The 26,526-nt window shown below is 45.9% G+C and overlaps 1 protein-coding gene across 1 annotated transcript in view; it reads right to left on the bottom strand.

Annotated features, from left to right (window-relative positions):
* LOC146808453 (transient receptor potential cation channel subfamily M member 2-like) overlaps positions 1-26,526 on the bottom strand; it is a 2,757,229-nt gene that overhangs the window by 196,068 nt on the left and 2,534,635 nt on the right. The window contains exon 28 of the mRNA XM_085623562.1: positions 6,504-6,590. Within this exon, the coding sequence (XP_085479688.1) occupies positions 6,504-6,590 (87 nt within the window). The remainder of the gene's footprint in view (positions 1-6,503; positions 6,591-26,526) is intronic.

Genomic DNA, 26,526 nt, shown 5'->3' with positions numbered 1-26,526 from the left:
TAAAAATAGGGACGACCTCAGCGCCCCTCCATGAGTCAGGGAGAGAACCGCCCAACACAGCCTCATTCAAAAGTGAGGCAATTAATCTACTCCACAGTGATGGATATTTCTTCAGCAGGTCGCCCGGAATTCCATCAGGTCCAGCAGCCTTATTGGATACAATACAGCTGATTGCCCTTTCAACTTCCTTAGTGCTGAAGGGGCAGACATTAATGGAAATCTCAGCTGGTAAGCTGGCGAGAAGACCCATATTAAGATGGGGTACCCCACATTGGACGGAGTACAGTTTAGAAAAGTGGGCAAACCAGACATCACCAGGAATATTACAAGTAAACTGGGAATCAAGAGGTTTGTCCCTAGCTCTCAGCAGATCCCAGAACCCCTTGGAGTCTTTCCTGGTGCTTGCCTCCACTAGATCCCACCAAAAACTATATTCATGGGCCTCCTTCGCCTCTGCCACAACTTTTTTATAGAGTTTCCTCGCCAATCTAATATTGCCTGGATCCTTGCTTTTCACTGCGGAAATAAGTTCCCCCTTAGCAACCCGACATTTAGAGGAATACCACTTATTTCTTGCCCTAGGAGCACCTTTCGCAGAAACCCTCACGCTAGTTTGGGGTATAATAAACAAATCGCTTAATACCGCAATGGTTTCTGTGAATATTGGCAAAACAATTTGACTGGTAGCACCCAGGGCATCAAGGCGCAGCCCCACCGCTAGCATAGTGGTTCCTGCCTGTGCCATCCTTTACTCGTCCGCTGCTACTTTAGCCCACTTTAGACGCCTGCCGCAGCGCGAAGGAACAAGCTCATGAGAGGTTTTCCACTTGTGGGGAATCTTAATTAAGTTACCAACCTGCCAGGGCGGAATCAATGTTAAGGAGAGAGGATTGTGGTCACTATCACAAGTCGCTATAACCTCCATATCATAGTGGAATGACCACAAATTATAATTCAACATAACATAATCTATTCTGGAGGTATGTCCCATCCTGTTGTAGGTATGCGCACCCAGAGGATCCGATTTAGATTGACCGTTAGTTGGTCTTAGGTCATGTTCCATGCAGAGTGCATTGATGTCTACCGCACTCTGGGACCATTTGGGGATCGGGTCTAGGGTCAGGGTGGGAATACCTCTCCTTGTGTCCTCATCCCAAGTGTCCAAGATATCCTCCCTAGCCAATGGTTCAAAACAGCAATTGAAGTTGCCTGCGAGAAGAACGTAAGAATCAATACTGCAGGCGGCTAGATCGCTGTTTAATCCTGTAGAGGATAGAGTAGATGACCCGCCCCTGGCCCCCCTTAAATAGAGGTTAAAAACTTCTAGCTTCCTTCCCCCTGGGCATAGTATGGTTATCCTCTGGAGATCAGGAGAATGCGTGGACTTTTGGCTTACACTTAAACCTAGTGCGATATTGACCCATATAAGAAGGCCACCCGACGGGCGACCTTTGCATCCATGTTGTTGGGAAGCTGGGACGAAGTAGGTCGTAAAGCCCACTCTATGCCTAGGTTCAAGGCACCAGGTTTCCTGCAAAAGACAGATGTTATAAGAGGCCAAAAAGGCATTCCATTCAGGAATTTCAAAGTTGCGGGCGAGCCCTGCCACATTCCAGCTTATAATCTTTAGCAAGGGGTCGTCTGAGGTAATCTGCCTTAGAGGGTTGTCTAGTGTAGCCAAATTGGACACAGGTCCTGCCACCCCCGCAGCAGTTCTATTTAACCTGAGCAGTGGCTCAGTCTGGTGGTGGTAGGGAGCCATTGCTACATCAGTCAACTTCCTAATTGGTGGAACATTCTGAATTGGAGGCAAGGGAATCATACGAGGTGGGTCCAGTCGTTCCGTTACGACTTGGGAGTCAAAAATACATGACGTATTCAAACCCGCCTCTATAGGTAAAACACAATGCATTCCCTCTAGGCTTAGAGGACTAACAACAGAAGGTTCAATCAGCACAGGAAATGATTCTTTAAGCCCTAAAACCTGTGGTAAAGGAACTTGGAGAGCAGGTTGGCATGCGAGTCAATCTACCTCCTCAAGACCAGCAAACCTATTCGAGGTTGGGAAGCCATTCCAGTTTAAGGGGGAATATTAGAATTTTTTGGGATGACTCCTCCAATTGTGATGGTGTACTAGAGACCAGTCCTCTTCCCGTGTATATCTGGGACGCGGTGGATAAAAAAAGGACAATGGCCTAGGTATAACAAGAGAACCTTCGCCAATAGGCCAGGAACAGATGTGGTGTGCCGTATGAGGGTCCTCAAAGGTCACCACTATACAATCCCCGGGACTAGATTTCCTTGTAGGGCCCACCCAGGGGATTCTGCGTACCATCAAGATTCTGCTTCTCTGTCCATTGGGAATTGGTCTATTCACATTGAGCCAATGCATTATCTTATTCTTCAGAGACCAGTGGTTCTCATGTTGGCCGTTTCCCATCTGGGGGACACCCGTCAACACAACCACATAATCGTTGGCCTCTGGAGGGAGATTAATGTAGCCCCCTCTAAAATTATTCTTAACAGGAGGGCTCTGGGTTGGATGGGACGCCACTTCACTGGGAGGGGGTCTGTGCAGAGCACCTGCATTGGGTTTGACTAATGGTTGAGGGGTGGGGCGCTTGGGAGCCTTAAGTATGGGGGCGGTGGTACTATAATCCACACCCACAGTCCCCAACGTAGGAACCGATCGTGCAATAGCTGATACTGGAGGGGAGGATTGCGGGACTTGAGGAATTAAAACATGAGGTGATGGCTCAGTAGCAGGAAAGCCCTGATTTTCTAGACTTCTCAGGCCGAGAGTGGCCAGAGCAATAATGCTCTTTTCCATCTCGAGCAAATTATTCTCAATGCGTGAGAGTCTAAGATCAAGGGGGGAAAGAAGTTTCTTAAGAGTTTCCCAAACTAAACCTATAAATCCCCCTTCATTCCTTTCCACACTCTCTGCATGTAAGCCCTCATCCTCTGCCATAGTGGCGGTAAAGGCAGTCGAGAAAGCAGAAACTGTCCCCTCTTTAACTCCCTCACAATGTGGTTGTTCCCTGGAAACACACCCTCCTATGGGATTAGAAACCGGAACGCTAGTCAAATTCAGCTGTTGTGCAACCGCAATTTTAGCCTTCTTGCGACAGTAAGCAGACCGAGAGGTGCATTTTCTTTTAGATTGATTATCTTTGCTAACGGTGCACCTAGGTGAAAACGTTGCAGGGATGGAAAAATTAGAACTAGCATCCTGCTTGAAAGAAATAGTAGGTAGATTCACTGCACTGTCCTGAGTCGATGGCTCTAAAGTAGAGGGGAGTGAAGGAAAAGACGGGGTATGGTGGACATCAACCTGTGTGACTACACAATGGGGGATAGCTGGACGCGCCGGGGTAACCGCAGTGGCTATATGGCCCAGGGAGGATTTTTTTGACAGATCGATTACCTGGGACAGTCTCCTAGCGGATGCCAATTCCAGGGAGACACGAGTCTGAAGTTTGGAAATTTCATGGTCTATAGCTGTATTGGTACGGGTGATAAAATCGTCCATAGGGCCATTGATTGGGAGACCGCCATTTGCGGCCTTACTCCGTGTTAGCCTAGTGCACATAGCTTAACAGCAACAACAAAGGCAACCCCCTGACTTAACTGTGGGGATAAAATAATAAATGGTTTAACAGTTTAGGTTCAAACACAGATATGTTGGAAAAAGAACAAAAGAGGGTGGCCCCGACCAGACCTCGCAGACCTCGAACGGCCTCAAACGGCCCGCTCTTAGCCCGGTCTTCGCTCTGGGCGCGTTCTGCTGGCACGGATAGGCGGGACTCTTAAATTACAAAGACGTTGGAAAAGGGGGAGGAGCCGGGAAGAGGACACAGGTGTGCTGGATCGAACAACAGCGAGCACCCTGGTCCTCGCAGTCCCGGATCAGCGATGTTGTGCAGGAGCCTCCCAAGTGCAGAGTCGGTAAGTTCAGCAGACCCAGGCAGGGACAAGCAGCAGCCACGAAGTATCCAACAAGTTAGTCCGGCTAGCGGCACCCGCGAAGCGGGGGCCACGAGAGGTAATGTACTGGCTGGGGGAGGGGCCGGGAAGAGGACACAGGTGTGCTGGATCGAACAACAGCGAGCACCCTGGTCCTCGCAGTCCCGGATCAGCGATGTTGTGCAGGAGCCTCCCAAGTGCAGAGTCGGTAAGTTCAGCAGACCCAGGCAGGGACAAGCAGCAGCCACGAAGTATCCAACAAGTTAGTCCTGCGAGCGGTATTAATAAATCCACCACTGGAATCACTGTGGGCCTATTAATACAAAGTGTTTGATACCAAACAAGACATACTTCAATAAAGCCATTTTGTAGCTAGAGAACACGTTTTGACCAGTGCCCAGTACATACCTTAAGATGGCTTCCCTGTTGACTTGAAATATCTAGCGATAGAACTAGACATCACAGGGGCATATATGTCCTCACATAAAATATAATGCACCCTGCCATAGGGCTTAAAGGCCTGCTGTAGGGGTGACATTACATATATGACACACAGGAGTGTGTCATGTGATGTTTTCACTCATGTTTTGCATCATGTCACGCAGCCTGCACTGGCAGTCTGTGTGAAATTTGTATGTGGGTCCATTAGGGTGGCATAAGCTATGCTGCAGCCCTTAGGGACCCTCTTTAGTACCCTGGCCCTAGGTACCTGGGGAACCATTTACTAATGACTTACAGGGGTGCTAAAGTCCTTAGCAAGTTGTAGCACAATCAGACTTTACCTTGTTTTAAGGAAGGAGCACTGTCACTGAGGTCCGATTAGAAGGCCTCAGTGCACTGTCAGAGTCGGAAATCAGCATCTAGGAGCTAAAAAGGGGGCAAAAAGTGGGTGCGGGTAACTGCAACAAAAACCCAGTTCTCTTTAATAAGCATCTGCAAGTGCCTTTCTTACCCAAACTCCTAATGATCCTGCAATCCAACTGCCACCATGTAAGCCCTTCATAACTGCAATGAGTAGGAAGAAGGGTGCTCCATGTTTGCGGGTTTATGGGGCATTGAAGGAACCGGAGTGATGTTTCTCACACTGAGCTGTGCCTGTTTGATTAAGGCACTTAAAGTGCTGGTACCCGAGCCCTTACCCAGCCTACTGGTGATACAACCAGACCTGGGGTTCCATGCAGACCCATCACCCCAGGAGCCAACCAACCTTACCCCTACAACTTTGGCTCACAGAGTTAAGTGAGTTGAATCTGTCTGGAGGAAAATTACCTTTCTGGCTCTGTAATGTCATCCTCAGAGTGGTCCCGAACGTCTGCAGCCAGTGAAATAACAGCGGCTGTTGCTTGCGAGCCATCTGGCAAAGCATGTAATCCACTCAGTTCCTGAAGGTCCATCAATAATTCAGTCCATTGATAGATCTGTACTGCCTTATCTTTAGCAATCTTCAAATCTAACAAGCCGGCCAGCTTTGCTTCCCTAAAAGCACTGACATGAGATTTTGTCGTAGGCAACGGTCGCAACTCCAATATAGGAGCGAGGGAGAGGTAGATCTGTTCTTGGGCCACTTCCTTTCCTTACCATGTCTGGCAGGAAAGTGGTGATGCTCTCATGCTTTTAATGGTGACAAGATGGGGATCTAGATCAAGATTTGGAGCAAGATTTGGTTCTCGACAAGGAGGAAGCCCTTTGTGGGGCCATCAACTGCTTTTTTTAAGGATGCCATCTTCAATTTGACTTTTCTTTTCTTAATGCCTACCGAAAGCCACAGATCAGAGTCTTGAGTCACGCTTAGAACCAGAGACCACAAACATCTGCAGTAAGGATCTGTCACTGGCATTCATTGGCAACACGTAGAATTTAAAACGCAATGAATTTAAAAGAGGCCTCCCTTCATAATGTAAAAATGAACAAATTGCTAAAATTATTTTATGTTAGAGTAACCATGGCTCAGGGTCCAACATCTGTGGTGGTGCCAGAAAAAGGAACTGAGATCACTGGAGCTCTTGAATTGTGCATGTCCCGTCCTGCGGCATCTCACGACGCAGGTCAGAACATCAATGGACATCCCATAACCGATGCAGAGAAATGGCTTAAAATATTCCAAACCCAGTGTATTGTCTTGCATAGGCATTAATTTGAGGTATCTGGAAGAGTATGGGGTGGGCATACAACGTGGGCAATGAAGACGAAAGACCAAGTTGTGTGCAGTTACAAAAGTAAATTCTATTGCAGTAAATTAAATCATGATCCAGGGATGCCATCAACAGTCCAGTACACAGTGCAATCCCTGATGGGCCACCAGATGTCAGAAGGACTATGCAAGTTCAACACAAAACAGAATAGTATTTAAACACCAAAGACATAAACACCATTAGAGTAATCAATGTGCAGTCACGTTGCTGAAGTGGTACAAAACGGTTCATACTAATCAATAGGACACAGCAGTAGTCTTAGCTCACACTGGAAAATATGTAAAAGGGCATGTCATTGTACAGAACAAGATTAACATCAGGGCCAGGGAGAGGTTGTGCGCTTACCATGTCAGCAAGAGGTGCCAAAAGCTGTTTGATCCATACTGTTCCAGGCTTCCAAGTCCCCAAATGCCTGTCCTTCCCATTGGGTTCCTGATAAAATTGATTTAATAAATTTAAATATGTACAAGCCCCAAAAGCTCAATGTTTTAATTTTTCTCTTACACCTGCTCACTGGTTTACTGGACAATTTCCTTTCTACCAGCAGAAATACATTGGAATCAGTGATACACCTGGGCACCACCTGGTGTCTGGTAAGAGGCAGCCAGGGGTGTGCAGATGGTTTTGCCGAGCAGATACATGTCTTTTTGAAGGCCACACTTGGTTCATTGTAAATCATTTCAATGTCCTACTCAGTCTGCATTTAACCCTCTCCATCTTGGGTCCAACCTGTCAGAGCCCTGTTGCAAGAGAGCTTAATCATCACTTACCTGTAACGGACATTACCATTATTTATATTTTAAGAAAAAAGATTTTCCACACAACAAGTGCAATGTATACGGAAACATACAACATGTGGGTACAATTCAGGTAACTAGGCATTACATCAGGCAAACCCCCGCATCAGTGAAGCCAAACAGATTCCCTTTTTGTTAAATATCATTCTGGAATAATTTGGATGACTCTAAAACACTTCCAAAGGTAGGTTTGCATATTTTTGCTGTTTTAAGTTTACATCACACTACTCCCACCCTGCTGGAACCCCATTGGCTCCCTTTGCTGCGCCCACCATCTTCAAAACCAACTGCATCAGTTCCAAAGCCATCACAACCAGCACCCCTGCTAATCTTGCAGAGAAGCTCACCTTCTCTGTTGGTTCTCAGGACACCATCAGACTGCAGACCAAGAAGAGTACAAAAGAAAAACACAAGGCAGCAGGCCTTTTCCATCTATGCCCCCAAGATCTGGAACAACATCCCAGCATCTATCAGGACAATCCCAATGCTGATCCAAATTAGGGAAGACCTGAAGACTCGCCTCTGTAAAGAACACAGCATCACAATGCGCTGCCATCCACAACTACTTTCCTATTATTCCTTGCCTTTTTCCTTGTCTTTGGCCAGGTACAGTATTCCACTACTTTCTGGTTAAGTTAGCGCTATAGGAATACCACATACATACATTTTATAAATAAATAACACTGTCTTCTGCTAATTTTCCCCATTTTTCTCAGCCACGTCATGTAAATATTGGCTATTCTGGTAAAATACAGGCCCGGTGGCAATCCTATAAGGGAGGTTCATTAACCTCCTCCTGGTGGTGTCCTTCAAATGCTCCTCCCTTGTTCTTTATAAAAGACTGCATGAAGTAAAAGATTCGGATTTAAGTGCTGTGGGACTCACGCAGTATTCATGATCGCGATCCAGGGATCTGCAATTTGTACACCAAAGGGGAATACAGCTTGCAATGCATCCCATAGAACAATAGGTCAGATCGCAAATCATACATTTGCAGGGAGTCGCACAATGACCCACCTCATTAATATTAAAAATGCTGGTCACAATTTGCGACCACCCTGAGTGCCTGCAAATGCAGGGATGGAGGCCTGCAATGTACAGCAGATCTCCATCCGTGCATCTGCATTACCAAACAAGTAAAATGCATTTAAAAGCAGACTGTGTCCCCAAGCAGCTACTGTAACCAATTTGGAAACACATCAGGGGCAGCAAGCATTGGCTCCCCAGACCACCACCTTCTCCCCTCCAATTCCACTGGGACATCTTCCCCTTTTTGCAAATCAGCTACCACCTTAACTTGGGGGGACGGTAACAGATTGATGGTTTGCGACCACACTTGAGGTCACAAACTATTGATACAGGAATCCTAAATCAATCAATCAAGGATTTGTGAAGCATGCTATGCACCCATGAAGGTCTCAAGGCGCTGGTCGGGGAGGATGGGCCTGCAGCTCCGTCTTACACAAAGAGTCAGGTCTTGAGGCTCTTCATGAAAGCTTCCAGAGTGGGGAAACGTCTGATGCTGAGCGGGAGTTCGTTCCAGGTCTTTGCCCGTGATGTAGGAGTAGGCTCTTCAACCCGTTCTGGATCTGCAAATGCGAGGGGTTTTGGCAAGGGTGACATTGGCGGAGTGGAGGCTTCTCTTGGGTGTGTAGGAGACTCTTTCATTGAGGTATTGGGGTCCGGTGTTGTGGAGGGATTTGCAGGTGTGAGTGAGTAGTTTGAAGGTCACTCTCTTCTCGATTGGGAGCCAGTGGAGATCTTGTAGGTGCTGGGTGATGTGCTCTTGCCGTGGGATGCCGAGGACGAGTATGGCAGCGGTGTTCTGGATGGTCTGGAGTTTTCAGAGCAAGGATTTCTTGATTCTGGCATAGAGAGTGTTTCTGCTGGTTATGAGTGCGTGGGTGACGGTCTTTCTGGATTCGGGGAGGATCCATTTGAAGGTCTTGCGGAGGATTTGGAGGGGGTTAAAGCACGTGGACGCGACAGCGTTGATTTGTCGGGTCATGGAGAGGGAGGAGTCGCGTATAATGCAGGGGTTGCGAACGTGGGCCATGGGTGTGGGGGGTTGCCGAGGGCGGTGGGCCACCAGGTGTTGTTCCATGCGGAAGGGGTAGATCTGAGGATGAGGATTTCTGTCTTCTCCTAGTTGAGCTTCAGGCAGCTGCTGCTCATCCAGGATGCAACGTCTTTCATTCCTTCCTGGAAGCTGAGTCTGGTGGTGTCGGGTTCCTTAGTGAGGGAGAGGATGAGCTGGGTGTCGTCGGCATAGGATACTATGCTGAGTCCATGCTGTCTGACGATGGGGGGTAGAGGGGACATGTAGATTTTGAAGAGCATGGGGCTGATCGATGATCCTTGGGGTACTCCGCAGCTGATCTCTGTGGGTTCGGAGAGGAAGGGCGGGAGTCTGATTCTTTGGGTTTGGCCTGTGAGGAATGAACAGATCCAGTCAAGGGCGATTCCCTGAATGCTGGCATCGTGGAGTCTGGCGGTGAGACAGCAGTGGGAGACGGTGTCGAAGGCTGCAGAGAGATCTAGTAGGATGAGAACCGCCATGTGGCCCTGGTTGAGAGTGCGGATGTTGTCTGTGGCGGCTAGGAGGGCGGTCTTAGTGCTGGTGTTGCTTCGGAAACAAGATTGGGAGGAGTTGAGGATGGAGTTAGCTTCACTGAAATTTGTGAGCTGGATGTTGACGATCTTCTAAATAGGTGCAGGACGGTTCTCTCATGCCCGCCTTTTTGTAATTCATCATGTATCGCGAAAGTCCTTTTATCAGTAGGAAAAACCTGTCTAAATTATAAAAGGGCTTTGATACATTTTAAAAAGGTGATTGTAACGATCACCTTTGTACATGAGGCCCAGAAGTCCTTACAGCTGTTACTTATGCTACAATTTATAAAAAGTATCTCTATTGAAATACATTTTTATTTGTGGCAGCTTTCGGAGTTTTAATGAGATTTTGTTTACATTTTTGCAGGGATTGGCCACATTCTTGTCAACCAGAAAGGCAGCAATAAGTGGTTCCAGGAGGTAATGAAGATTACCAGTAATAATCAACGCACTCACACTACATGCAGCTGTGGGCTGCAGAATCTTACCTTTCAAGCTAGGCTGAATTGAAAGCAAGCTTTGGCAGACGTACTGTACCATGCCAAGTGAGAGTAACCTGTGCTCTCACTTAAGGGAATGGAACCCAAGGTTTAGGCCACAATTGAACTGCCTGCTGCTACAGTTTACTCCTTGCAATGGGAGAAAATGTAGTATGTAGGTGGAATTCAGGAATCGTGGCAAGATCAAATGATATCCCAGCATTTTACAATAATATAGCAAAGCGTATGTTGGTAAAATGTAGCTACATCCATATTAGATGACTGCAATTGTTATAATAGCTTTTGAAAGCAATGTACCTTTTTCAGCTCTGTCTCCACCTCTTGCTGACAACTAACCAAAGATCCTATCATAATGAACTAGTTACTTACCTTCAGTAATGCCTTATCTGGTAGAGACTCTTTCCAGTCGCAGATTCCTTACCTTAGAATTATCCCCAGGCGTCAGACCGGATCTGGAATTTGTTTTGAGTAGTACCCCTTCGCGCCACTAGGTTGTACTGTTCGGCTCTGTGTGGCATTGACCACCCGGAAGTTATGTGCGTGGTACCTATGCAGGTGCCCCACCGGCACGCTGACGTCAGTTACTTTTGCGTCTTTCCACACCAGGACCTTGGAGAAATTGATGAGCACTGACCACTGGTGTGCCCTACACCATAATTGATTCACAAAGCGGGGAGGATGGGAGGGTTGGTAAGGAATCTGCGGCTACAGTATCTACCCACATAAGTCATTGCCAAAGGTAAGTAGCTTGTTCATCTGATAGAGACTTCTTGTCGCAGATTCCTTATCTTAAAATAGATACCCAGGCAATGGACTGAACAGGTGAAGTGCCCGTCACGACGGAGCTGACTGTCCAGGCAGTAGTGCTTGGTGAGCTTGTGCAGTGAGACCCATGTTGCTGACCAGCTGATGTCCAGGACTGGGTCGTTGTACGCTAACGCAGTGGTCGCAGCCTTGGCTCTGGTGGAGTGAGCCCACAAGCCCTCAGGGTTACTGCTTGCCCAATGCATAGCAGATCTTCATACACAATACAATCCACTGCAATATGGTTCTCTTCTGTACTGCCTTCCTGCAGGAAAGTGCCCTTTTTCCCATGGTTATCCCTCACGTTTTGCCTGGTATCTGATGCAACCTTGACTGAAAGTGTACGGAATTTTGAGAACTTTTTAAACACTTTGCATTTCAGGGTACCTGAAAGCAACAATTATTTGACTGGAGAAAAGTGACAGTCACTTTTCAGATTGCGACTTAGAATCTTTTGGACTTTCTCTACTCCCAAGTCCTAGTGGGGCCAAGCTACCTAGTGTATCCAACTCTTGTCCCTTTGACTAAACCTAACACGATAGTGACTTTATTACGTGTGGGGAACACCAATTCACCCCAAATAATAAACCGGTTTGTCACAAAGGCAATCAGGAATGGTATATGAAAACGGAGTACAGACAGAGAAAGGCCCTCCTATTACTTTAGAAGTCCTCTAGTGAGGCACTTAACTATATTACATAGGAAGCACACTGCTGCTAACACGCTACATAAGATGAAAGATTATGGTAAGAATATGGAAGATAGGTAATCAATGCATATCACTCAATATGTATGCATATCAGCGTTATCTCTTAAAAGGTGTTACTTACTTACGCCTACTACACCTCCTGGGGTATAGGCCTTCAATCAGGACTCTCCAACCATCTCTGTCCTGGGCTTCTGTTTCAATCTGACTCCAGGTGTAACCTATCTCCTTGCAGTCAGCCTTGAGGCCTCGATGCCAGGTGTTTCTTGGCCTTCCTATTTTCCTTTTCCCTTGGCGGTTCCAGGTGAGGGCATGTCTGATGGTGCTTGATGCAGGATTGTGGAGGGTGTGAGCTATCCAGCCCTAGACTCTTTTCATGATTTCTTCATGAGCAGTGAGTTGGAAAGTTTGCAGCCTTTGGCCGTTATTGCTGATGGTGTTTGGCCAGCGGATTTGGAGGATTTTCCTCAGACAGGTGTTGATGAAGGACTGGACTTTGTTGGTGGTGGTCACTGTTGTCCTCCAAGTGTCTGCTCCACACAGAAGGGCCGATTTTACGTTGGTGTTAAAAAGACTGATCTTTGTGTGCAACATTAGGTCCTTGGAGATCCAGATATTCTTTAGTTGAATGAAGGCAGCCATTGCTTTGTAGAAAATGGTGTTACACTTAGCATTATTATTAGCCAAAAGAAGGACAACGATCCTTAAGATGTCAACTAAGGCGCCAAGACTCAGAAAGTAGGTCACGGACGTACTTAAATGGAAGACGGCTGAGGAAATACATACGTAAATGATACATCTCAATACTAAATTGGATGTCAACATTGTTGACTGATAAACTTATGTATGAGAATTGCTGTATACCTCTGATCCATTTCTCCCTCCCCATAGGACTGATGAAAACGCTACTGCAAAAAGTAATATAGATGCCTTAATGATATTCTTGTACTAATTGGCTACACATTCATCTACCTATGGCTCATCATTTTAATTTTTAAGCTGGATCTATTCTGAACCGAGTCCCAATGATGAGTAGCAATTCCACAGTGTTATCTTTGGCTCTCTGTGTAAATGTTAAATCTAAAGGATTGTCATGTGCATTTAAATACAGTTGTAATGGTTTTTGTTCCATTATTTTGAATGCCAATGAACACTTATTAAAATATATTTACCTATGCTACACAAAATATATAATCTTTTACTTATGTATGCTTCACTTTTTACTTTTCTGTATGCATACTTTATTCACTTGTGACCTATTCCATGTGAATACTGATTTCCTATTTTGATTCTAATTAATCTTATTAAGCCTAAAATACAAATAGAACCAGGAACCAACTTAGTTATCGCTCTGACAAAACAAAGCTATCAGGTCGGAGAGTTAGTGGGCATTTGCCACTTAACAGAATTACCCCTGCCATATAAGGGAATTGGAAAAATAAAAGGCAGACAGTATTTAAAAACAGTAAGCAGTCAATACAAAATAAACCCAAAAAATAAAGCTATACTTACAAAGGACTTGCAATTTTCTTTTTCACAGAAGAGCTGAAACCGTAATAAAGACAATGTTGATTGCATTAACATTTTTTGTTTCAAACAACATTAAGAATTAAAGTATATACCCTGATATAACTGTAAATGTAAATGAATAGACATGAAACAATTTTTATGGGCCATGAAGTACATAGAATAAAAAAACATAAAATAAGGCAAAGAGATAAGACAGATTAATGCTGCTAAAGAACAGAAACTCTGATGCCTTTTGGCCAGGTTTGCGTTATAAGAATTCCATATACATGCAAACATACACTAAAGATATAGTAAGAACTGGGGATAGGAAAGTTGACAGAGATTGGCAAAAGTGAACAGAACAAAAAATAGATGAAGAGTAAAACTGGGAAAGATATAGGGAAAACTGTGGCAATGACCGTTATCTCTATCCTATGATATTTTATCGTGATGATCACCATTGGCCATCAGGAGGAGATAAACTAGGTGAAAAGAAGGGCTCCTAATGAGTTTATTAAAACACACAATGCCCAGGAGGTGGGTTTTGGAGGTCTGAACAAAAAATGTTCGTAATCTGGCAAAAAGTGGCATTCCTCACATATAAAATATTTCTTCAAGACGTTTATACTGCAGAATCCATTTTGCTCATATAGGAGAAAGGTTGGGTACGCTCCTGGAAGCTCAAGCCACCCTCATTGGGGCCAACTGCCTTGAGAGTAGATCTGAAGCCCAAACTAGGCGAATGGCATTTCTCAGAGATGAGATCCGCCAGACTTCCTTGGACGCCGCCAAGCTGTTATGGCGGTCCTCTGTAGCAAGAGTCTGTGGGTGGGATGACAAAAACGGGAAGCTCCTCCATCGCCTGGCTACGTACCCCTTGGCCAATCGCATTATACCGGAGGTGATAGCCCCGGATGGCTCGATCCACCACTCCCCGGGGAAGGTAGCCCAGTGCTTTGCTAATTACTACGCCACCCTTTATTCCGCTCAACTTCCCACTCTCTCACTCCTGGAACTGCTTCTCTGGGAACAGATCTCCCTCCCACGGCTCAGCGAGCCCAAGATGGAGGCACTGGACCTCCCGATCACTCCGGAGGAGATTAACGAAGCCATATCTCATATGGCTTCTGGTAAGACTCTGGGGCCAGATGGACTCCCGCAGGAGTTCTACGCGGCCTACGGAGTCATGCTAGTGCCCACCTCTTAGAGGTGTACGCCGAGGCAGAGGACAAGGGTTCGTTCCGCTCCGAAACTGATATCGCCACCATTGTGCTGATCCCCAAGTCTCAGCCCCACTCAAATCCCAGTTCTGAGTACCACCCCATCTCTATTATCAACTCAGATCTTAAAGTATTTGCCTCTGTCTTGGCCAATCGCATGCGGCTGCATTTGACCGCGCTGGTTCACCCCGACCAGTGCGGTTTCATGCCCTCTCGGGCCACCAGGCACTGTCTCAGACACACACCCCTTTTTGAATGCTTTGTTTACACGTTTTCACATTGAACCACAGCAGTAATTTAGGTCCTGACGAAAGCCCTGATACTATTTGATCTATTACGGGCAGAAACATGTTGACCGATCTTGCTATGGACAATAGCATAATGTCAAAACTATTTATGCCATATTGCCATTTTGCTTCTTAATCTTGACAAGGGTCCTCTACCAATAAAGTATCTTTGAGCACCCTTAGCCATTTTTAAATTCACACCATTATAATTTTTACTGCTGATTTTAGGATTTCCCGTTTTGCTCTTTGGGTAGGATTTCATCCCAGACAAATCCCGTGAGGGATCAGGTGACAATCCTCCTTTGTTGCTCCTTCTATGCTAGTGACCGGATCGCTGTTTCATGAACTGGTCCAGCAGGTTGGAGCACTCAGACCCAGATGATAATAACAATTAACCACCTTAAGTGATTGATGGGTCCTGTTTATGGAGTGGCTCTCTTATAGAGCTGTCACATTTTGAATGGGGTTTACCTTGGCAAATTTGTGTACTTTCTTTACTCAGTCCCAGACCCAGGTTGTCTCAGTGTTGTGATTATTGCTCCTTAGGGGAAATACAACCTGCTGGTCTACTCTTCTTTGCTAAAACTTTCCCTTAGACCTCCCCCCACATTTATTTGTGATATTACTGTCTCAGACACCTCCATGCCGCTCTGGAGAATCGCCAGCGATTGACTCCGTATCTGTCGCGCCTTCTCATTGATTTCGAGAAAGCCTTCGATTCAGTGGACTGGCGATATCTTGAGGATGTGTTGACTGAGATGGGATTTGGGGAATACCTCCGCAGTCTGATTAAAACACTCTACAGTGGGCCGCGGGCCCGGGTGCTGGTCAACGGAGAGCTGTCGCAGCCCTTCCCCATCAGGAGGGGCACTAGGCAGGCATGCCCTCCTCACCCCTCCTTTTTACATTGGCAATAGAGCCCTTCGCCTGTCTTATAAGATCAGGCAAGCAAATTATAGGGTGGAAATGGCCCGGACTAGGGGAGGACAAAATTGCCCTATACACAGACAATGTTCTGCACTTTTTGGTGGAACCTGCGCAATCAGGTCCTTGATGCCTTTGCGCATTACATCTCTTCGAGCAGGTCTCCGGTCTCCGACTGAACCCTGCTAAATCTCTTCTGGGACCCCTTCATCTCTTGAGGAAATGCTTCGATTGGCATACTACGATACCCCTCCGGAGGCAGTCCTTCAAGTACCTCGGGATATGGGTGGCCCTCCTCCCAGACCTTGCCTGGTCGCTTAACGTAACCCCGCTGATGAAAAAGGCCCAAGCTGACCTCCTCAGATGGCAAGCGCTGCTGTTGTACCCTATGGGCAGAATAGCCTTATTTAAAATGATGATCCTGCCCAGGTTCCTGTACGTACTTCAGAATGTACCCTTGCTCTTCTCACGGTCGTGGTTCAGAGAGATTGACAGTCTACCTACCATGTTCCTCTGGGGGGGGTCGGAGGTCCGGCTGGCTATCACCCAATGCCGGATCCCGCCCGACGACCACAGCCTGGAGATGACAAACCTGTTCCTTTACGACTTGGCGACCCGGCTCCCTACTGTACATGAATGGTTTAATGGTGGCTGGTCCGACCCAGCATACAGACTCAAATTACATGTACTGGGCATGCCCATGCGCTATCCCTAGAACCCTGCTTGCAGTCACATGTGGGGTGCTTCTAGCCTGGCGGGCCTCCTTGCACCACACCTGCTGGTCGGGCAAGCTGACGCAATACACCCCGCTTTGGCCGGGCACTTGGCTCCAAGAAGTTACTAATCTCTCTGGTTTTAAAGCATGGGATCTCATCGGGATCTCCCAGTTGAAGGATGTATGGGGAAAGGACCATTTCCGCACTTTTCAGGACCTGCAACGTCGGTATTCCCTACACTCTTCACAGTTTTTCCGCTACTTACAGTTGCGCCACACCCTCAATTCCCACATCTCAGACAGCACCTCCCTACCTGAATACAGCCCACCCGAAGCCCAAATTATGATTGGCAACCTGGGGGAAGGGGGGGTTTCCTGCATCTACCGCTCCCTTACAAATCACACATACACTGCATCGCCTCAGAGACCGCTGGGAGGGATGGCTTGGGGCCATAGAAGACGATGATTGGAGAGACACGTTAATGTCCCCTAAAACAATCACAGCTTCGGCAAGACTCAGTTTAGTCCAAATATACTATCTCCACGCTGCCTACCTTACACCGCTGCGCCTTCACCACGCGGGGCTCAGGCAGGATGCATCCTGCCCCCGCTGTAGTCAACCACAAGCGGAGTTTTACCACATGGTATAGCTTTGCCCAGCAGTATCATGTTTCTGGGAATTAGTGGTCGGAGACCCCACTGAGATACTCGGTTGGGAGGTCCCTCTTAACCCTCTGAATGTGCACTTGGGGATCACCGAGGGACTGGATGGCTCTCGGACCGACAATTTCTTTCTCAATACAGCCATGATGGTTGCCAAATGGGACACTGTGGCGAGCTGGCTGAGCCCATCGGCACCCACCTTGACATGCTGGCGCAGAGGGGTGGACTGGTGTGCGGCGCATGAAAACCCCCTGTACGCAGCTAGGGGATGCCCAAGAAATATCGTAAAATTTGGGGCAAATGGGTGGGAGCGATAGACGACTGAGATTCCCCTGGGCGGTCAGAGACATGGCAGGTGTTCCCTGTTTCCTATTCTCCTCTACACCTGTGAACATTCAAGATGTACTTGTTGTCATATTGTCGTCATGTCTTTGATGTGCAACAAAGCTCCTATTTGCTGCTGGTCTCATGCTTATGTTTTTTCTTCTTGCTTTCTTTATGCTCGCTTTTCACCAAAATCAATAACATTTGTTATGAAAAAAAAAAAAAAAGTTGGGAGGGGTATGTCTCCTGCCCGACTGCGTGTGTCTGATATACTAACTTTCTATTTTTGATCATGACTTAGTCTAGGGGTGTGTAGAAGCCTAGTGTAGAGGCCTAGATATTTTCCTGACTATGAGTGGTCCTGGACTTGCTTTGTGACATGTAGGAGAGTGCCAAATGTGATCTCATTTATGGCAGAGGAAAACTGTCCCTGTCATCGGTTTACTACATACAGCCATTATGGCAGAATGCCATGTTTTGAAGATGAGTAGTGTGACAGGATTTTTATCTAGGTCACTGGAGTGGAGGCCTACAGGCCCACCTGTGTAAAGGAATATAGCATGCTACAACGCATGCTATGAACGGGTTGTTTTACAACGCGATCGTTGCAACGACCGCGTTGTTAGAACGCGATGCCATTACAACGCAAGTCATTACATCGACTTGCAGAAGATGGCGCTCTAATATTAGAAATAGTATAATTTACTATTCCAACAGCCTACACAACAGTAGGGAAGGTGTTGGATTAGTAAATTATACTATTCCTTATGTTAGCGGGCCATCTACTGCAAGTCGATGTAATGACTTGCGTTGTAATGGCATCTTGTCCTAACAACGCGGTCATTGTAACGACCACGCTGTAAATGAACTGTTATGCGATAACTGCATTGTAAACGCTGTCATCAGTGTAAAGTTCAGCTTCTGTGCACTTTTTAAGTTCTTTGTGCTAACATCCCAAAGAGTTGCTAAGTGTGTGTGACCAGTGTGGCACATGCATCTTGTGTGAGTGAGCCAGAGTAATGGATGCTAGTTGGATCTATTCTGGATGCCCCTGGCCTGGCCTTGCACAAAATGGAGAGTGAGGCCCCAGACAGTGGAAGTATATTTCTTAGATTCCTGAAAATCGAAGGAGGAGAGCTAGGCACTGAAGTGAGGGGAATGGAGACAGGGTTCCACGAGCTATACCAAGGGTCCTTTTGGTTAGCAAGATGTTGCTGATTAGTTTTCCTAGGGCTCACATTTGGTGGATGGTAAGGGATAGGGGTGGCCTACAGACTATGTTGTGAAAGGTGGGGTAGCCTTTAGACCCTTTTGTCTTTCCCCGATTTATCCTTCAGTTGTACTGATGACATCCAGGTGCAGACACCTCACACCTTTTCTGTCTTTACTGTGAGTGCTCGAGGTAGGAGACAACCCTGCTGTGAGAAGCATCAATCTACACAAAAGCTGTATTTGGAGGACAACCTGGAAATGGCACTTGAAAAAAGAACTACCCAAAACCAGCTCTACAGTTTGAGACAGTGAATCCACATCTCCTGTCTGAATTAAAAACGTGGGACCAAAACCCTTCCACTTATTCCTGTTCCTAGACATCTATCACGTAGGAAGGGAGCGCTTCGCAGAGTACTCAGAGTGGTTCTATGCAACTAGGGCTGCTGCCTGCCTGACACTCAGTCTCACAGAGGTGGGGGGATGTCACCTGAAGTCTGGATCTCTTACTGGAAGAGCCGTGAACATACCCAAAGTGTATAGAAGCCTGTGTGCTTGCTGAGTGAGGAATGGAGTCTGCCTGGCCCTGCAGCAGGCAAGACTGTCCAGAAAGATGCTTGGTCCAGTGCTTCCCAGTGGGTTACTGAAATTCTGTGCAACGCTGCATCTGCAGAACTGACAAAGGACTCAGTGGAGCCTCATCTGCCAAAGTGCTGAAGGCCAAATTCGGGGATACAACTGCTGTCCAGAAGTCCTGGACATGGACTAAAACTGTTGTTTAAAGAGGTACTTCCAGGAACTGCACCTATCTACGGTCCGTGTAATGACAGTATCTTCTTCAGGACTGCCAACCATCAGGAGACCAAATGCGGCAATAGTGGCTGAGTTGCGCCATTCAGGTCAGCATGACCATGAAAGAAAGGCTGGTCAGGCATGTATCCCTGCAGCCAGTGCTAAGGAACTCAATTGAATACTGCCAGCACACTGTAGGTCTTAATAGTGTGCACGACTGCTGCCAGAGCGTAAGTCAATTCTGAAATTACCTTGAGAGTGCTCTTCCATCCAGCACAGGGGTAAGACCTGGGACTGAGGGCACTTTATACTGTAGGTATTTGAACTGTACCTCAGCCTGAGTCTGGCTATTCCTGATAACCCTTGGAGACTGGGGGAGGGGACACAGAACCAGGCGAGAGAGCCTAGGAGGAGAACAGTAGGGAGAGGGGGTGAGCGCAGCACCTACAGGAGATAGCTCCCATAGACACTGGCTTGTGAATGAGCATTGAAGTAGGTAGATTTTAGCACAATGGTGTGAATTAAGTCATTTTCCTTCTGGCAGAGTACAGCACTGGGTTGGAATTTCACTTTATTGGGCAACTACCTCCCTTGGAAGTCTATGACTGCTCACCCTTGTTATCCTGAGAGTCAAGTGCAAAAGGGGTCATACTTGGCCCAGTTTGCAGAACCATAATAGGATGGGCCCTTGGACATCTTTGGGAATACATCTTAACCAACTTTCAAGCAACAGTAGAGTGGAGTAGAATCTATATGGCAATGATGTTTCCTTTACCACAAGATACGGGGTGCTCCACTCTGGATAGTGCCGGGGATCGCCAAAAGCCATAGGAACTAGGAACGGTTCTCCTTGAAGTGACTACAGTAATTATAAGTACATGTCAAGGAACTTCACCTCATTTTCATCTCCCATTTGTTATAATACTGACTTTCACCAGGTTTGGAAGGAACGTGATTTCAAATCTGGGTAGTCAAACAGTGCTTTATGCTGAGGCCAAAGGAATAGTCAAATAAAAGCTTTAAATAAGGTGAGGTGAAAATTGGGTTGCCTGGACACTGGGTGCTATTCCCCACTATGAGTGTGGGGCATCCGAGAACTTTTTGACGTTTGAGAGGTGGATGCAGGGAGGGAAGAGAACACAGCAGGCATCCTATTCCCAAAATATATAGGTTTATCCTGACAGACATTCCCTCAGGGAAGACAGCAGTCAGTAAAGATAGGATAGAACTGGGGACTGGGAGACAGTTTTTTTAAAAGAAATGTCTCAGGGTGGGATGCGCTACATACAATTACAATGTACTGGTGTAGGAAGCTGGCTATTTATGTAGTGTACCAATGTAGGGGTACACCATGCAAAAATCCAGACAACCCTTATTGGTCTACACAGCTTAAATTGTTGCAGGGATTCTGCTCATACACAGATCTATGCGCAGGAAACCAGGACCTCAGTGAATTGTGGTGTACCAAAAACTCACCTCAGAACCCAGAACCCCTTATCCGACCAGCATCAGTGTCCCATTCGTTATCCGTATTATCACGGAGGTCCCAATGAATAGACAACCCAGAACAAGCGACTTAGGGTACTCTCAGGAATGGTGGGAATCAGAAATACCTGTTCGTTATTATTCTCATATCAGTCCACAACAAGAGTAAACAAAGACACGGTAAAGTTTAAAGAGTTTATTTTATAAACCTCGTGTACGATGTAGTACTTTGGCTAACACAAGAAGACAAATGATTAATATCAAAACCATCAGCATTGTTACAATACCATAGAAAATAAAGGGATGTTATATGTTATAAATGACAGTGGGTTACAACCACCTTCCCTTCACTAATAAGCTAAAATTATTAGACTAATAAAAGGTCTCTAAGTTTGAATGGGGGACCCCATACTGTAAAGATCAGCTTAGTGAAATCACATCACAGGATCAGATGAAGTCTTCTCTCAGGAAAGCTCTTCTTCAGAATGTGTGTTAAGCATGCAGCCTGCAATATTAAAAGCACTCGAGTTTCAGGTATTTGCAGCTGCGTGCGTGTTATGGCTAAATAGTGGGCCGATCAACCTGAACTCAAAAACATGCATTGTCTAGCGACCCAGACTGTTTCTTTTACACAATGTTCAGACCAAGGTCGCAGCTCACGGCTAGGGATGTGAACAACAGACAGTTCTCATGTGAAGAAAAGGCGAGCAAGCAGTTTTCAAATAATAACATGTAACTGCAGTGTCGTGTGCAAAAGCAGCGAAAAGTGGCAAGATGGCTTTCTAACATCTAACGCGGTTATGCTAACTTATCAATGTATGTATGTAAAGGGCAGCCCTCATTACACCACCCTTTGATCGGACTACTAACCTATATGGATTCAATCAGGGAACGCAGAGTTCAAGTACGATAGAACAGAACTAAGTGCACGTATTTGGAATCCACTAAATGGGCAGTTAAAGTTCGAAAAGAAAAAAATACAAAAAATTAGGCAAATTCAAATAGAATTAGTAATGGTGAGGCTCAGGGAGCCTCTATTCGTGAGGAAAAAAAATATATATATATCAAAATATGCGACATTGAGACGAGAGAGAAAAAATAATAATCTGTGCAACGAAAAATTGGACGACCTCCAAGTTAATCCATCAAGGTATATGCACAGTAAGTAGCAACAGCTTCCAACAGGAAATCGTTGGAGCATCCTCTAAAAGTTTCTGCCATCCAGTTTAATAATGGAAATGAACATACATGTTCCTTGACAAGCGGAGCCTCTAGTACCGTCAGAGGGCAACCGACGTGTTCCTCAAGATAACTGTTTGCCAGAAAGTCATACGCAGCCGTTCCGATGTTCCAATTTCCTAGGACTCCATGTGCCGCTCCACAGGCCATAATCCTGACACCAGAACAGTCCAACTCATGAGCCACTAAGGGACTCATTAGTCGATCATAATCCGGGGCGGGAGACACCGAGTTTGACAAGCACAAATCCAGAGCCCATTGGAAGGGACAGTCTAGGCAATGAAATACAGGTTGCACGCATATAAAGTAGGAAAACCGGAAGGACAATCCATAGGCTATGCTCAAAGTTGCCAGGGGTAATGTACCATAGTACTCAAGCATCCGGTCACGGAGATGTAGCAGCAGAGGCAGGCTGACGTGAGACACAAATTGTGCAGCCATTGCGCAGTAAGAAGACCAACAACAGCACAGCTGCTACGAGGGCCAGAATCAACGGGAGACCGCCAAAGACGCTGAAAAAAATAGAATGAAAAAAGGCCGTGATCACACCAAAAATAGTTTGGAAGGAGGTCACGAGGCCGGAGCCTACAATTTTGAAAAAATGAGCCAAGCCAATTGTTGACGAGGCATTAAAGATAGTTTGAATCAGAGCCCCAAAATGAAGTGGGAGGTCAGTATTCAAAAGTGCCTGCACCTCGGTGCGCATATTTGCTACGTGAAGGACAAATGTTTCCCGGGAAGAAGTCAGCGTGACTTCTTTTTGAGACAATAGAGCCCTTATTCTGCTCATCTTATTGAACTCTGCTTTCAAGGTTGGAATGGAAGGCCAGATGGATACATCCAGCCGCCCATGCGGGGGTGGGAAAAGGACATTTTTACAGCAAACCACTCTCTGTGATACAGTCACTATGTAGGGAATTCCCACTAGCATCCCGCAGCAAGCTTCATTATTTAAAAGCAAATAACTACCGTTAGCAAGCAGGGTGAATGATGGTGTAATAACTGGCACTGGAATCCCTTTCAGGACGCAAGCTAAATTGGGGGCATGCACATTGCATGCGCCATGCAATTGAATGTGCCTACATACTACTGAATGATCAGGCGTGGAGGTGCATTCCTCGCCTTTCAAGTATACTTCTTTACCATCTCTCGTACATCTGTATGTAAAGGGGAGTGACCAAACTTCATGCAGGAAGGCTGTACCCAGTTGTTCATATCTGCCTAGTGCATAATGTTTCATGCAAGAGCTGAATTTAAACAATGGAAAAGGTAAGGTGATTAACCCGTGGATAAGCCACACGGCTGAATTCAATTCGGCCACAGAGAAAGGTAAAGGTTCTAACTTTTCAATATGCAGTAATGAATATGTTGCATCTTTCATGGACATAAATTGTTGTTTTGCAGTTAAATTAAAGGGAAGAAACAAAGATGCCGTATTCATATAGTCCCATGGGACTTTCCCTGCCTTTAACGTTTGCAATGTCCATGCAAACTGCATAACAGAACGCAATTGATTTTGACCATGATACAACACAGACATATCATCCTGCACAATATCAACAATAGAAGAAACAATATTGTCTAATGTACAAAATTCTGGAAGAAAGGGTGTTAATGCTATTACCTATAACGGCTAGTACTTTTTCCATATTGGCTTGATCAATAGCCCTCAAGCGGGAAGCAGCCTCAATTTGTGATAATTTCCACACTTCCTTATAAACAGCATACACCCATCGTTTGGACCTGACACCCACAGGAACAAAATCATTCAAATCTATTTTGTCATGTAATTTTGATAAATGAAGTTTAACAGATGCCATGGTGGAATGTTGCAGCCAAGATTGGCATAATTTCCCCACAGAGTAGTTAGTTACCGAATGTGAGGACTCAAAACGAGGATCTACGCGCACCTGCGTATACCCAGGTTTTAGACCCAGAAACCTATGTTGACAGGAATCGGAGCTCGTCTGCCATATAAACCAACCTTCTGGATTTATTTTGGAAATATTGAAGGACGTGTTAGAGATAGAGGACTGCAACGCATCAAGCGAAAGATCTGTTCGGTTATCCCAATTTGGATAAGCACCCAGATCCGGAATAGAGGAAAAATTTAGTTTTTTCGAAGTAGCCAATCCAATACAGGTGGTTTGGAAGATTGTTGAATTTAAAAATAACATGTGATTTGGTATAAGGCAGGCACGATGCAAAGCTTCTGTTCCTTGTACCTGCCACGGTTTGGAACCCCAAACCGATTTAAGATCAATAGTAGCCTTCCACAGATCATAACCTTTTATTGACAACTCATCCATAAAGGACTTAGAATATAATAATTTTGTGTGTGTCAGCCTAACTTTAGAAGCAGGCTCGGCTGCCACTTTAAAATAAAAGGAGGCTGGATTGGAAACACTGAATTCAGTAAAATACGTGTATTTATCTACCAATGTAGTCGAGCTACCTAGAATTGGTGTTGGACAATGCTCCCATTGGGTAAAATTTACAAAATTTCGAAACGTATTTGCTTTATGCAGGAACTGATTGCCATAATGTTGAAAACAAAATTGTTCAGCATAATTAGCAGTATCTGAATACAAATCCTCAGCATCAAATGCGGCATAATATTTCAAATCAGAAAATAGTGCTTCTATGCCATGAACGTCCCAATCATCAGAACGGAAGTTTTGCTTAACTACATCACCCGTAGAAACACGAAACACATTTGGTACATTGATAACCTCAGTCGGGCCATGAATTTGAAATTTAACAGCATCCCATGCAATCCCATCTAACACCGGCCAGGCAGTAATATTCACAAAAGTCTGGTCCCTCTTCATGATGTGTGATGAGGAGTGGGGGACCAAAGTTCCATCAATTAGTCTAAGTGAAGCTCTCTCCTTTAGGTAGTGTCCATTCACGAGACGAAAAAACACCACTACAAATGCAATGGACATAAACAAAAATATACTTATGAGCACTAGCCAAATGTAAGTCCAAGGAGGAATCAAAAAATGTCTTTTAAACCAGATAGCAAAAATAGAAATTTTTGACGGGGAATTGGAAGTCAATGAGTTAGTATCAAATGAGAAACGTGACTGGTCAACTGCTATAGACTGTAAAACAGGCAATTGGACATCTGCAGGATAAGCATACTCGGCATCTTCAGGCAGACCACCAGCGGGTGGTAATAACAAAGGATCAGTAACTGTATGCATCTCGATGGCAACATCAGAAAAGGTGGTAGAAGCTGGAGCCAAAACAGAATTTCTCAGCATCGCAGGGCAAGAAACCGCTGGAGTCATACTAAGAAGTATCGTCCACTCGCTGTAATTTGACATTGTCAATGGAGATGTACATGTTATCCTTGCGACCAGGAAGTGGAGGTAAAATTACTGTTCTTGTACCCTGCACGCCAAGCACTGGAACCGGTTCACGGTAAGAGGGGCCGAACTCCTTCTTGTTCTCCACCTTCTCACGGACCAGATCACAAACTCGAGGTAGCCAGCCGACTACCGGAATCTGAAGCTCTGCATCAGATGTGGAGGGTACATGCTCCTTCGCTAGACTGTCTCTGGCTTCTTGTAGAGCCTGCAATACAGCACAGTGATCATCTACGTCAAAGGGTGCGGCTGACGCCGCCATGTCTAGACCATCAAGGCCTGGGACAAACATTCTATTCCGAAGAGCATCATGTATGGGGTCCGCCCACCCAGAGACCTTCTAGGGAGATTATTAAGTGCACGTTGGACGTTATACAAATGGGCTAGCCAGTTCCGGCCAGTGCCTAAAACTCGTGCTGTCAAAGATTGCTTTAAGTCACGGTTCATTCGCTCCACTACACTATTACCCTCAGGCCGGTAGGGAGACGAAAATTTGACTTGGACCCCCAAATTTCTCATGGCTTCTTTGTACGCCTTAGAGGCGAACGCAGGGCCCTGATCAGAATGAAAGGTACCACATGCAAAACTTCCCACAAAGACACGCAAATCCCTGATGACAGTCCGGGAATTAGCACTTCTTTGTGGCCACACCCAGAGAAAACGTGGGCACGAATCCACTGCAACCAAGATGTACTTGTACGCAGTATGAGAGGAAAATGGACCACAGTGATCTAAATAAACGCACCCAAGTGGTTTATTAGATATGTACAACTGAGTTTGTGGTGGGCGCGCAACAGTTGAAGGTTTAATCTGTTGGCAAATGTCACAATCAAGAACATAAGCGCATGTTTGTTTATATAAACCGAACCACCAGTAACGTTGTTGTAACAGAGATACAGTAGCTGCAACGCCGGCGTGGGCAGATGCCAACCCCTCGTGAGCTGCTAGTATCAAAGATGGTCTGCAGTCCGCGTTGGGAATCAATCTGTCACCAACGTCGTTAATCCTCCCTAACAGGACGTTATCAGGACTTAAGTGATAATGGTAACGAGAAGGGAAACCTTTCGGGTAATTACTTCCCTTCTCTGTAGCAGCTATAGCTGCCAGGATGTCATCATCAATCTTACTTTTGGATCTTGTAACTGCTGCTACTAAGTATGTCGCCACTGCTGTTTTTGCTGCCTCATCAGCTAAGCTGTTGCCGACA

This window comes from Triturus cristatus, chromosome 8 (assembly GCF_964204655.1).
Source record: "Triturus cristatus chromosome 8, aTriCri1.1, whole genome shotgun sequence".
Lineage (NCBI taxonomy): Eukaryota > Metazoa > Chordata > Amphibia > Caudata > Salamandridae > Triturus > Triturus cristatus.
This window is presented reverse-complemented; position numbering and strand designations above follow the sequence as displayed.